This window comes from Hippoglossus stenolepis, chromosome 5, assembly GCF_022539355.2.
Source record: "Hippoglossus stenolepis isolate QCI-W04-F060 chromosome 5, HSTE1.2, whole genome shotgun sequence".
Taxonomy (NCBI): Eukaryota; Metazoa; Chordata; class Actinopteri; order Pleuronectiformes; family Pleuronectidae; genus Hippoglossus; species Hippoglossus stenolepis.
The window spans coordinates 22234047-22248250 of record NC_061487.1 but is presented as its reverse complement, the minus strand read 5'-3'; the positions used below and the strand labels follow the sequence as shown (position 1 = coordinate 22248250).

General features: G+C 43.3%; 1 protein-coding gene across 1 annotated transcript in view; it reads right to left on the bottom strand.

Moving 5' to 3' along the window:
* Positions 1 to 522: 522 nt before the first annotated feature.
* LOC118109004 (neural-cadherin) overlaps positions 523 to 14204 on the bottom strand; it is an 89210-nt gene continuing 75528 nt past the window's right edge. The window contains exons 29-33 of the mRNA XM_035155783.2: positions 12378 to 12642; positions 11515 to 11698; positions 8877 to 9127; positions 3545 to 3699; positions 523 to 1564 (exon numbers count right to left, since the gene is read on the bottom strand). Of these exons, the coding sequence (XP_035011674.2) occupies positions 1004 to 1564; positions 3545 to 3699; positions 8877 to 9127; positions 11515 to 11698; positions 12378 to 12642 (1416 nt within the window). The 3' untranslated portion in view covers positions 523 to 1003. The remainder of the gene's footprint in view (positions 1565 to 3544; positions 3700 to 8876; positions 9128 to 11514; positions 11699 to 12377; positions 12643 to 14204) is intronic.

Below are 14204 nucleotides of genomic sequence, written 5' to 3'. Positions count from 1 at the left end.
GCCTCTTTTTGGCAACATGTGGTTTTCTCTGCACGGTGTAACCTGGATGTGAACATAAAGTGGCCCATGTGGTAAATGGCTTAAATAGCAAAACCTAACTCTGGCCACCTTTGGTTGACATGTGGTATTGCTGTGGTTTACTTGTAGCCCAGGTTTGGCAAATAGGCCAAATCTGGGCCCAAACTAATTTGCTATGTGGGGATCAAGTTTGTTTTGCACCTCCTCAATGTGAATATGCATTATATTGATATATTGAGCCTTTGTTATATTAATATATTTCAATAATTGCTATTGATTTATTGCCCAGCCCTAATATATAATATAAGTATAAACAGATTATTCACTTGTAGGTTATAAGAAAGAAATCCTACTTATTACTTTCCTCTGCCGACCAGAACAAAATTAAAATCAAGCACAGCGTGACCAACATTTGATGATTAAAAAGTTGGCTTGAACTTCAAAAACAGGCGGATTTGATGTTCATTAATCTGAACTGGTGTTTGAACAAGATCAAGCTCTAAATAGTATCAAAGATATTCATTTATTTAAAAGGAAATAGATAATACAAATGAATCCAAATCATTTCTGTCACATAAATGATTTCATGAATCATTAACAGCAGAAAGAATCGAGTTCTCTCGTTAGGAAAAAAACAATTTGCCTCCTCACTTGCAGACATTGCTCTTATGAGTTTTCATGACATGAGTAGATTGGACACACGGCGCCTCCAAAAAAGTGCTTCCTGGTGGATTATATACTGTACAGTGCAATGCCAAGTAAACAATACATCACATCTGATCATTCATTGGTAAACATCTTTTATATCAAAGAACGTAAGTGTTCAGAGTTTTCATCAATACAGTACATTTATAGCAGACTTCACATACACCCTGGGCCACCTCCCAGCCTCAGAGTATTTCACATTTAATGATCTCCCTTTGGAATTCCACCATCACCTTCTGATTAGCGTTGCTTATTCTGCAACCTTCAGTTCGCTGCAGCCTCAGCCGCTCTTCTCACAGTTCAGCTGCCCTCTGCTCTCCTTCACTTTGTCTCTCTGGCCCTCGGGAGCCTTGGAGTCTCCTCTCAAATCGCACACCACAGCCCGGAGGGTTTTGAACCTGTCCAGCCGGCCTCCCTGGCCCCCCTGGAGCTTGACCTCTGACCCCTGAGATGCGCTGAGGGAGCTGAGGGAGCGCACCGCCGCCACGCCGCGCTCCTTCCCTGAGGGACGGCGCGGCGTGGTCATGGTGCCCAGCTCCCCCGGGTGCTCCATGTCCCTGATGACCTCACACAGGTAGCGGGCCAAGTCCTGGCTGGAGAAGGAGAGGGTTTTGTGGGAGCGGCGGAAGGTCAGAGGGGACGGCAGGGTTTGGGTCTCTGAGGGGGGGATGGCGAGGCGCAGGGCGATGGCCGCGCTGCCGTTGGACACCTCCTTCTTGTTGTTGTCCTGGGGAAGCTTGGTCTGCGGGTAGGAGATGATGCTGTGTGGGTAGCTGTAACGCAGGGACTGGGCCGGGCTGGGCTGGATGGAGCGCTGCAGCTCCACCATGTTGAAGGCGTTCTGAGGAAAGAGATACGATTTTGTTTTTCAGTTCCTGTGTAATCTTTGGAATCTGTTTAAAAAGATAATGAAAAACAACATTGCCACATGACACCAATCTGGGCTCAGAGCAGTGTAGCTGAGCTAATGCCTCTGCTGGTAAATGAACCCGCTCCCCAGACTAAGACGAAGATCCAGCATTTGGGAAGAGATGTTGGCAACAACAGCCCCATTGATTAGCCAAGTAATTAATTATCTGATTGCAGAGAATCCGGGGTGGGGGGGCGTCTTATTTCCAGCTCTATTAAAACAGAGGCATTAACATCTATTGGGGTCCACTTGCTTAATTTCAGCTAAGCATAGATCTCCAGGGAACTGATATTTGCTTTTCATTCGAAGGCACAAACATTAGCTCTGATGAATGTTAATACATTATTTACTAATTTACTTTCTCCCATTATTTGTGTTATAACTCGATGACATTTAACACACATGGAAATGAGAACTTATGCAAGTGCCATATTTGTTCCTGGGCTGGACTCCTGTTTATTTATTCCCCTGCCTGTCTAAATACCACCTCTATACTTTGTTTACCTGGTCTTGCTGCCCTACACGTTCCTGGCCGTAGCTGAGCATGTTCTCCCAGATGCCAAATCAATCGATACTTCTAATTATCGCGATTAATGTCACATTATTATTGAAAATTGATTTCTGCTCCAGAGTGAAGGTTTTGGATTCAAACTTTTTTTTAATTAAAAGCAGAAATGAACACATTTGAAGCAGCAAAAACATTTTTTTACTTTTGCTTCATTTCAGCGAACTGACTCCATCTCATGATATTTTATTTTCGTTTGCAGGCGGAAACAATCACTGCTCTGTGTAAATGTTAACGTTTGCTGATTTACTTTCTTCCATTATTTGCGTTATAACACGATGACATTTCAAACACACAGACACGAGAACCTAGACAGGAGCCATATTTGTTCTTGGGGTGGACTCTTTGTTTACTTCCTCCCTGCCTGTTGAAATACCAGCTCTATGTGTGTTTACCTGATCCTCCACCCTCCTCATTGTAGTTTCTGTCAGTCGATTTTTAATATTATTGCGATAAATGCCACATTACTTTTATTTCTTGTAAATTTAAGGACAGATTTATGCTCCTGACTGATGTCGGTGGTTTTAAACTCTTAATTGAGCAGAGGATGACAAATACAAAAAACATTTCACAAAACTGGTCGATCTATTACATTTGGTTTTGATTTGAAGGCTCAAACAAACACCGTTCTGTTAATGTCAATGTTGCTTTCTGCCATTGTTCGTGTTGGTTTATTTTCTTGAATATAACACAGTGACATTTAGAACACATAAGAACTGAAGTGCCATATTTGTTCCTGGTGTGGACTCCACCTTCCTTCCTCCTCCATTCTCGCAGATGTCACATCGGTCATTATCATTAATTATCGCAATAAATCTCACATTATTATTTCTTGGGCAAGTTTGAGAACAGATTTCTGCTCCTGAGTGAAGGTTGTGGTCTTTCTCTCTTTCATTAGGTTTTCATTTGAAGGCACAATTGAACTCTTTGGTTTTATTTGTGTTATATTATTTTCTGAACAATATCACGATGACATTTAAATACCAAGTCTATGCTTTATGTTTACCTGGTCCTGCTCCCCTTAGCCTTCCTCATTACATTAGACCACATTCTTCCTGATGTCATATCTGTCGATATCGATAATTATCGTGATAAATGTTGTTTAAAGGCTGATTTTTGCTCCCTAACTAAAGTTGTGGTTTATAACTCTTTTTTAAGAGCAGAGATAAATGGCAAAACATTTTACTTAACTGCCCCAGAGTCATAGATCTCCAGGGAATTGATATTTTGCAGCATGAACTCTCTGTTGAATATAAATCTTTGCTGATTTATATGTTATTTGTGTTGTTTTATTTCCTTAAACATAACCCAGTGCCCCCCTCCTCACCTCCTCTATCTGTGTTCACCTGGTCCTGCTCGCCTCCTCCTTCCTCGTCGTAGTTGAGCACGTTCTCCCGGATGTCCTCCCACTCGCCGTGGTGTGCCGACACATGGTACACGCCCTCCTTCAGGCCCTTGTGCCTCCTCCAGCAGGAGTAGAGAAACAGGCCCAGCATCAACACTGAGGGTGCCAGAGAGCAGGTACACAGCGGAGGCCGAGGGGGGAGGGAGGGAGGGAGGCGCAGCTCACATAATTACAATTGAGATGCTGAGCAGAAAAACATATCTCTGGGTGTGAATGAAATCGACAACGTGAGCGGAAAGCGATGAAACAACACGGCTGTGCAAAATGAATATATGCATGTATTTCCATCAGACGCAATAGAACAAGCCAACGTCATTGTGGATAAATAGATAATGCCGACTAATATCAGACCGTGCACCTCACATTGATTCGTCCTGTAGCACCTATTAGTTGCACTGACTTGCCCAGTTAAGACATACTAATGGCACGCGCGTGGAGACGGAGGCCCCCACCTTCACCACCTATTTCCCTTTGATGCTCGCCGTCTTATCAAACGCCACAGCTCCTCGGAAACCTATTAACTGAATCTGCACTCCTCCCAGCTTAAACACAAAGCCTCGGTGGCTCGGGCCGAACGCGGGGAGGAATGCTGCAGGAGCCGAGCAGGAAAAGGTCCTAAAGCATACACATCAATCACGGCTATTGTGTGCTGAATTATACAACATGCTGGACTGACCTTTAAAGTCCATTAATCTCAACCAGTATTTTTCTCCCATCTGCCATCGCTCTCTCTCTCTTTCCCTCCTCCTTGCTATCTGTTTTTACAAGTTCAGGCTCTTTCTCTTTTTTTAATTTGTATTTCTTAGCAACTTTTTTTTCTTCCCCTTCCCCTTCTCTCTCTCTCTCTCTCTCTCTCTACAGTGGAACTTTCCCCCCCCATCTCTCTCCCTTTGTCTTCCTCACTCATTAAGACTCTCGCCGTTCCTTCCTTCAGTCCCTCTCTGGCCTCTGTCTGGCCTCTGCTTTTATCTCTCACACTAGATGGGATCCATTTCAACTAGAAGAGTTTATATGGTGCGCGCCAAGTATATCGGTTTAATTGGAAATCTTTGGAGAAATGCGGGGTAATCACATTATTCTGGATTTTTTTTAAAGTAATTGCTTCAAAAGAGAATAACACACCGGGCGGCTCTTTGGGGGTCGCCCTAACAGGCAGGTACTCATAAACAAAGAGGGAAAAAACAACTCCCCGAGAGCTTCTCCCTGCTTAAAGAAATGCTTTCTCAATTAAAACCCACCACCCCTGTCTTCTCGCTGCCTGGAACATCTTTTAACACCTCAGCTGTTGCACCTTTCTATTTCTATGCTGCTAGCATATCAGATAGAAACAAAGAGATTATAAGCCCCCTTGCTCCTCAGCCAGTGCTGGGTGGAGGAGAGGGCGGCTATTGATCAGCTGACCCAGCACCTTCACCGCAGCATCCAGAGCTCCCTGGCAGAAAACACCAGAATCTCAATGAGGCGCCAACCGGGCGCCTGGCCCTCCTCCTCACCTCCAGAATAACCTGCTCCGAGGTGCTGCCTGCAGGCGTGCGCTCACCTCAGCCCTCAACATCACCTGAGCTGGTATTAAACACATCTCTGAAGGTGGGGGGGAGCTCGATGCACAGTGCAGAGGGACTGAAGCACCGAGCCCTCCATCACAAACACACACAATTAGGCACAGGTAAACACACGCACACACACACACACACACACTCTGCTGGTTGTGTATGTGTGCAGCTACATTCCAGTGAGATCAATATCACCCAGGGTGGAATACAGACCTCGCAGTCATTCATCAATCCGTAATGCTGCTGCTTCTTTGCTCTCTAACCAACAGGGCATTATGATGTTAGCCTGGACCAGACGGTGCATTATGAATGAGTGTCGAGTAAACAACTATACAACACACAGTGTAGCTTGATCAACACCACTTAACCCTTTCACTCAGGCTCAGGGAGGAGAAATATGAGGCGGCTGCAACGTGAAGGGTTTGGTAGAGAAGGGACGAAGCAACAGGAGGAAAATGACACAGGTGAACGATGGGGACGAGTCGGAGAAATCATTTATTTATTAAATCTCTCAGGGAATACTTAAAAAAGAAAAAAAAAGAACAGAACAGGCACTTTACACGATCGCTTGGCATTCACAGGCCCATATGGGAGAATAATGTCTTCCATTCTTCAAAAACACAAGAGCGTCAGATTTGCCGCTGGACTAATGAGGCCTGATCAGACATCGGCTCATCTGGCTCCGTCTGCAGCTTCACGCTGAACTCGCACTCTGCTCGGTGTGTGATGGCTTGTGTAAAACTTAATAATGGATGATCGCTTTAACTTTTAATGCATGTTGAGGCAGAGCAGGAGTCCCCCTTTAATTTCGCACCCAGCCAGAAGTCTTGCGGAGTGCGTGCGTGAACTTCTGGTGGTAGCTCCTGATGAGGGTCACCGCTGAACAACTGTTGTATAACCAGCTGTTCATTAAAAAACCCAACCAGTGGATTGAGGAGGTAAAACAGTTTTTGCTCTAATTTAAAAAGACAAAGATGAATTTAGCTGTTTTGTTGTAATAAAAGGCTTGAAAATGTGCAGCCGTCAAACAGTGACTCCTTTAAATGTGAAACATTTGAGCCTTGAATATAAATGCCTCATCAGCGACAGCGGGCAGGGCCACTTCAAATGGGGCTACACACATGGATTTTCATGAATTAGGCCAAGGCCACACTTTATCATCTTTGAATTCATTATCAAATATTGAAGACCGCTTTATACGCTTCGCTCTCAAGTGTCAGAATAACTGATGTCCCAATACCGGCCACATGCCCTGCAGGGAATGTTGAGTCAGTTATAAAGGCAGGGACAGAGTATTGAATTGCTCAAGCGTTTTATAAGCCCGGCTCTGACAGAAAGACTCATAAACAGCGGTGTGGCCCTACCGAGGGTAGCGAGTGCAACAACATGCAAGCGACACGTTCGTCCTTGTGAGGATGCGAGAAAATCACATTTCCTTCAGCTTTACCCTTTAACACAATTAACTGGTCCCTGTGCCGAGCGTTGACGAAGAATTAAAGTGGTAGCTCATCCGTTTGGACACGGGAGTGGTGGTTCCTGTCGCCGTATCAATGCATATACATGTTTAAAAAGGCTCTGCTGGCTGCACACGCCATAGGTTTGTATTGAGTCTTGATCCTATTAGAGCAATAATAACGGCATCGACCACGTGGGCCGGTGTCGTCAGCACTTAACGGGATCCAGTCTGGAGCAGAAACACTGAGCTGATTAATCGATCAGAAGGAAATGAATCAGCAGCCGCTCTGATGACTGATTAATCATTATCCCACCGAGCCAACAAACACCAAATGTGAGGAATTGAGTGAAGAATTGATACGATTATCACAGCCCCGTTATTCTTGTGTTCTTATTTATCACAGTTTAAATTGTTTACTGCGAGATTTCCTTTTTTAAACCCACAAATAAAGAATAATCCTCTCACCTTTTGTGCTGACTGCACGCTGCGCTAAAGCTGTGAATGTGCAGAGACTGTGTTAATATAACGTTTAGTCCTGAAATATGGGATAAATCATTATTTTGGTTTTTCAAGTTTCCCCACAAAAGAAGTAAATATCTAAGTGAAGCTAAAAACCAGTCACGAACAAACGTAATGGCCCAGACGTGAGGTGAATGGTCAATGATTTAAGAGTCTATAAACATATATACATATACACACATAGTTGCATTACATTCAGAAGTTATTCCTGAGCTCTCTTTTTAACTTGTGCTTTGTAGTTGCATTACAGAGGAACTTAAAGAAACCGAAGAAAGATATGCTAATTATATGCTTTAATTATGGGTCCCACTTATGCTCATTAAGCCTTTTGAGTGTCACCAGATTATCTCAAACATTTCACCCAACCAAGTCCTTCTAGTCTTAAAAGTTGAAGAAACTTTATGAAAGGACATATCAACAACCAAAAAAGAAAATCATAAATAAGTGTTCCTATTAGAGGAAGATATATATTTCTTCATTGTAGGAAATGTTCCAGCTATTTGGCTTCAACATAACTGCCTCCACATGGGGGCGGCTTTTATTTTGAAGTCACAGCCCTTCTGTGTTTATATGCTATGCTGGATAAACATACGTAGTGCGAACTGCCCTCAGAGTCGCTGCATCAACAAAGCAGTCTCTCGGAGAATGAACGATCTGTGAGGAGACACAATGGCTGCTGTTGTGAGTTGTGTTGTGTGTTGTTTTTTTTTGGCACAAAAAGTCTTTTATAAACGAGCCAATTTTTGCTTCTGCTCACTGTTTTTTAATACATGCTGCACGCTGCCAGATGTCTGACCGCAGGAATCTTGGCCCGAGCCTTTGTCTTTATGAGAGAATAATTCACAACACTGTCAGATTTAAAGTATCTGAATTACCTTATTAACCTAAAATCCCTTGATAATAACTAACTTTACGAGTGGAAGTGGTTTTGATAAAGACATTATTGGCATCAGCTGAATAAAGCTCTTAGAATGAAAATGAAATGTTTTCGGTCCACATTTTCACATCATCTCATCTTATCTTATTTATCTTATCGATTACAATTCCAAGCCGTGTACATAACATCAAAAAGTGCACAATAAAGAGACATGCAGGAAGACTTGGTGAAATAAACTCTGTGTACAGACATGTGGGATGAAAAGGTAGAACAAGACATAGCAGTGGTAAAATGGGTGGATGGGGGGGTATAAAATAAGTTGGACAGATAAAAAGTAAGGCTGAGAGTGAAATTGACTTCTGAAGTCAGAATGTATCACTGGAAGAGACGGAAGACACAGAAGTGATGAAACCGGGAAACACACATAAAGAAACTCCCTGGTCCTGCGGGGACTTTTACACCTTCTCCGTGAATCACAAATTACGATGTACAATGCTTTCCTGCCGTCTTCTCTTCCACTCCAGATATTTGTTTCATGTTTTCCAGCAACCTCCCATGGAGAAATCACATCTAGGCACAGCTCAAGAGATCAATACAGCCACAAGATATGTGTATGAATGATTTCACAGAGGCAAACAGGGGGGAAAAACTGCGGATGTTACAGATATAAGCAAACATAATGCAAGAATTATACAATGAGGATGGCAGCAAACAAAAAAATAAACATACAACAGGATGGAAATCAGCTTATTACAGATGAAGAATGGAAGAAAAATGGAAGACGAAAACAAAAAGATGAAAAAAGCCATGAGAAGATGACGACGGGGTGGTCACCACAGGTAGAAGAGGACGTAGTCGACATAGCTACCTAGGAAGGCCATGACACAGATGCTGATGGCGAACATGGAGCTGAGGCTGAGGCTGTTGCCGTCCTCGTTGTGGAACATGGCGAGCGTCACCTCGCAGTGGCGCCCCCGGTAGCCCTCGCTGCAGTGGCACGAGTAGCGGGACGGGGAGTGAGCCACACAGGTGCCGTGGCGACAAGGCCGGCTGGCGCACAGGGTGTAGACGCACGCTTTGCCCAAGGAGCTCTCTTTGGTCAGGTGGCCTGGAGGGCACCTGTGTGGAGAGGAGACGAGAGACACTCGAGAAGCTCGCAGATGAAATGAAGACTGAATTCTACAGAGCTCTGAAACCTGGGCTGACAGTGTAAAAAATACATCCCTCGGGAGTTGCACCTCTTATATCAGATTCAAAGATATGCTCTTTGAAGGTTATACAAGGTCGACTGTACCATAAGAAGAAACATAAAAAGAGAAACGGAGAAGCTAAGATTGGCTTTGCACTTCGAGTCCCTCGGTATATTTGTACAAAATATCCCCTGAATATCTTTCACCCCTGCGTCTCTCGGTGCTTTGTATCCTGAGGCTGTGCTGCAATCACAGAATATGGATATTCAGCCGCAGTGAGAAGTCCCTCACTTGAAATGGCAGGCAGGAGACTCAGTGGTCCTGCAGAGTTTAAAGGGCCGGCTGGGACTCAGACAGTCGCTGCAGTTACACACTATTCTCTGAGGCTGACACACTATTAGACACGCAGTGCAACATGGGCCTGAGCTCAGGCCGAGCTGCCATCTGGTGGACACTTTGATTTCAAGGGGTGTTGCCAGAAACTCACCGGAGCGTTGAACACACTTAGATGCACATACTGTACGTGCTATGCAAGTAGTTTATGATCTGCATAAATTATTTCATGTTAAATTAATGAGTGGGTTAATTATTTAATTCGTTAATAATTAAGGTGCAGCCTCTTTTATGCATGCACTCAAACTGCCTTTACGATATGGAGTGGACCCAAACAACTTTCAGTGCCACCTCAGCGGGGCTAAATAATTGGCAGAATTATTGGTTATTGCATATTTTACCAGTGCTTAATTAAAGGTCATTAATAAGAATGATCCCAGGCTGCAGGTTCAAACGTTGGTAAATCGTTGATCTACATGAATAAATAATGGGTTTGACACTTTCTAATAAGGAGTAACACCTGCTGATGGCCACTGGTTGCATAAAATTAAAATTAATACTTTTAAAGGTATCAATGTACTCGCTCGAAAAATACATCTGGAACTTATTGAGCCTCAAACTGTGGAACAGTCTAAAGATCAGACAGGCGACATATTTAGTGTCTTAAAAAACTTTTGTGTAACTTAATTCCCCTATGTTTTTATGATCTGCTTCTCTTTTTATATAAATAAGTGTAACTTCGATTATTATTATTATTATAAAATGTTTTCCAGATGTTGTGTCCTTGTAAACAAGTTCAGAAGTCCATTGACAGCACGTTGTTAGAAAGTGGAACAAAACTTTATTCAAACTGACAGTTTCTTTTGCCACATGGGGGCAGCACTTGCATAGCAACACATTCTAAGTTGCTATTGGCTGATGCGTTTGCAAACTGTTTGTTTGCAGCTCATTTACACATCCAGCAGTTGCAGTTCACTCGTGATTCTGGTCACCTGGTGAATGTAAAACGCAGATTTTTGGTCTCCTGAGGGAAATATCTGGCGCTTCAGCCACTAAATGCTCCAATATATTTACCAGCTAATCAACAGTTTGTGGTGTTTGGTGCGAAGCAGGACGTGTTTTAGAGCTTCTTCACTAAAGTGGCCAAAATAAATAGGTTCATCACTACAAACAAGGCCTGTTACACTCTTCATTAGAGAAACAGAAATCCTAGCTTCAGGACACTTCCCAAATAATTATTCACTTCCCAAAATAATTTCAATTTTATTTTGAATTTATTTGTTGTACTTGAATTGTTTTAATCAGTTTTACTATTAGCATAAACACATTGAGCAGTATTTTATGAACAAAATATGGTATAATAGGAGACTCAGGGAGCGCATTCCTCCGCCAAGGCTAGCACCCGATCTCGCCATGTTCAGATCTACACCTAATTCAATGGGTTTTTACCTTTGGTTCATGCTGCACCCAAGTTTTTGTGTAATCCTGCTGACTAAGAAACAAACGTTGGCGGAGGTAATTAGGTCTGTTGTTATTATTATTATCATCACCATGACTCGGTTGTCCATATGTGATTGATATTATTTGTGGCTGATATTTTTGTACTGCTGCACCTGCAGTCTGGTTCATAGGGGATTTGTCTTCTCGTGCATCTAAGCGCTGATTGCCAGGCCTGGTTTATAGCTGACAAATGAGAGTGTGTGGCATTCAACCTAATTTGACCCACCGAGTAGCAGCTTCAGTGTTTCAGTCTTCCCCCTGTAATAAATCCCTACAGTGCAGGTGTGTGTGGTTTCTTCACTTCATTTGTTAATCTAATTTGCAAGTTGAGCGCTGGCGTTACTAATTTTATTATGAGCAAGGCTGCGTTACGCCATCGTTGCCTCTGGATGTATGGCTGCAGATATCTACATAATGTGCCTGCATCCTGAGAAGCCTCGTTTTCACCCCGGCTTTTTTTGACTCTGCATATATTTACTGCACCTGCACTCGTGGTGCCTCCAAAGGTCCACACAGACCAGGGGAGCCGAGCAGTGATGTCTCCTGCAGGCGTCTGAAGAGCAGCCGACAGAGACGCCCTGTGAGGTGACCACCTGAAGCCCTTCTAAAGGCTGCTCTCTGTCCAGGGAGATGGAGCGGCCGTTGAATCTTACATCTCGCAAACAGCCTGGTGAAGAGAGAGAGAAAAAAAAAACAGAGGAGGAAATGAAAAATAGAAAGTTTACAGAGTTTACAATGCCAAAAGACACACTCAAACACCAGTCCCCAGGCAAAATCTTTTATGAACTTACATTTACACCACAGCAGGGGTGTAAACTCGAATGCACAGACACACACACACACACAAAAAACAACTCGCTGACACACCTGCAGACCCGTGCACACTCTCACGTGCGCAAACACACAAACAGCCCGAGGCTAAGCTATAAGCATGCAATGCCTTCTTTTTTTTCTTTTTTTGCAGGATATTTTCTCTGCTGGTTGGTTTGCTCACTCTGTGGGAAGTGCCGGGTCTAACACATCATTTAAATACAGATCAGAGTCACTGACTCACTTTATCTCATCTGCTTGAAACTAAGGGATCAAAACACCTTTGGGCCAGGCTGTGAAATGTAGAACCACCAGTATGTGGGAAAGATAAAACCGAATCCTTTATGTGCCCATTAAATTTAACAGGTGTACAACTGCACTGTTTCGGGAACTGTCTTTTCCAATTAATCCATTTCCAAATCACATTTTAATTCTTTCAATAATTATTATTTCACTTTTCCACTTATCCAACAATTCATCTATTCACTCATTTATCTTATTGACGTTCATCCCGTCTGATTCGTAGCTTAACCCACCAAGGAAGCTCCGGTTGTGTCCTGAGGGAAAAGAGTTTCCAATCATCACCGCCAAGGGGTCGATAATGATTTCCTGACTCCGCCCGGGTGAGACTGTAACCTCTCGCCGTCCTCCGCCTCCATCCAGTTGCAGGGTGAACTCTCTGCCGTACCGATCCAGCACCACGTCGTGCCACTCTCCGTCGTTGAGGCGATGGAAGGGCAGCGTGATGTTGTAGTCGCCATCACCGAGGTTGTAGAAAACGGCCAGGAGACCCTGAATAACCTGAGATAACAGGTGAGAGAGGAGAAAGCATGAAAAAAAACATTAAATCTTTTTGATGGGCGTCACATTTTTTGGTGTCAATCCTAAAGCCGGACCAGAATATGGGTTGGCCAATATTATCAGCTGATAGAAGCCTTTCAAGGACATATTCTGTGGCACCTCTGACCTGTGGTGTTCCCCAAGGCTCTGTCCTCTGCCCTTTACTGTTTTTGATATATGTGTTACCACTTAGTCATATCATTAACAAACACAAAATCCTTTACCACTGTTATGCTGACGACACACAAATATATGTCCCATTAAAAATCGGTGAAAAGGGCAATTTTAATCATGAAATAAAATGCTAGATGTCCCAAAACCTTCGTAAACTCAATGAAAACAAAAGCGAGGTAATTCTCTTTGGTCCAGCAAAGGCCATCCCCATTATACAGAGACATATTGGATCCCTGTCATCAAACATCAAGCCTGCAGCCAGAAACCTGGGTGTCATGTTTGACGGTGACCTTTCATTAGACAAGGAAAAATGTGGTCTTATCTCTCTCACTCTGATCTCGAGTGAGAGGTCATCCATGCTTTTATTTCATCTTGTTTAGATTACTGTAATTCATTGTATTCAAAAAAAAATTTGGGTTAACCATTCACATTAACATTCACTCATACGCTCAATTTAGAGTCTTTAAAGTAAATATAAAATCGCAATTACATTTCTTTGTTATTAGGGTTTGATAACAAAATCTTAGGAGTCATTAAATCATCATATTTTTTAGCCGATACGTCGGTATCTGCAGTTTTCTACTACGAAATATTGGTATTGGCATCAGCCCCCCAAAAATCCATAACTCTCCCACTAGAGACTTTTGCAGTGCTGTAAAACAAGCTGCTCTGTTATGTCATTAGCTGCTGAAACAGAATTGTATTAGTTTGGATTTCAGGGCTTTAGTTTCGTTGTCTGAATGAAATTGTAAAAATCGACTGGCACAAATTCTTGACTGACACACCTGGACGCCTGCCACGGGAGTGTTGAGGGGCAAAACACAGATCCTGCAGCAGAACAACATTAGAGGAAGTAGGCCAGATCCCGTGGTGTCGAAAAAGACTGGGCCAGGCAAACATTGTGAAATGTAGCTATACCAGGAAAAAGACATCTGCCAGAAATGTGGCTTGAAAATTTCAGTGGTAGAAATGAATACGGAAATTTTTGCAGCCATGATGCTTTGCACTGCAGCGCTGGAGCTCACATCGCTGCATGGCAGGAGCCAGAGTCCTCCCGAAGGGAAGGTATACAAGAAACAACAATTATCTTCAGCAGTTAAGGATGAGCGAACACAATGGACTCAACCAATGAGGGGCTCCCTTAACTGCAGCTTGTACATGTCCAAAGCTTAATTGGAAACAGTGGGGCAAGATAATTCACATTCAGCCCAGTCTGCATTAACTATTGCTCCCTCAGCATGGGCATCTCAAATGCCTCACCCCCACTGGACACACACACACACACACACACACACACACACACACACACACACACACACACACACACACACACACACACACACACACAC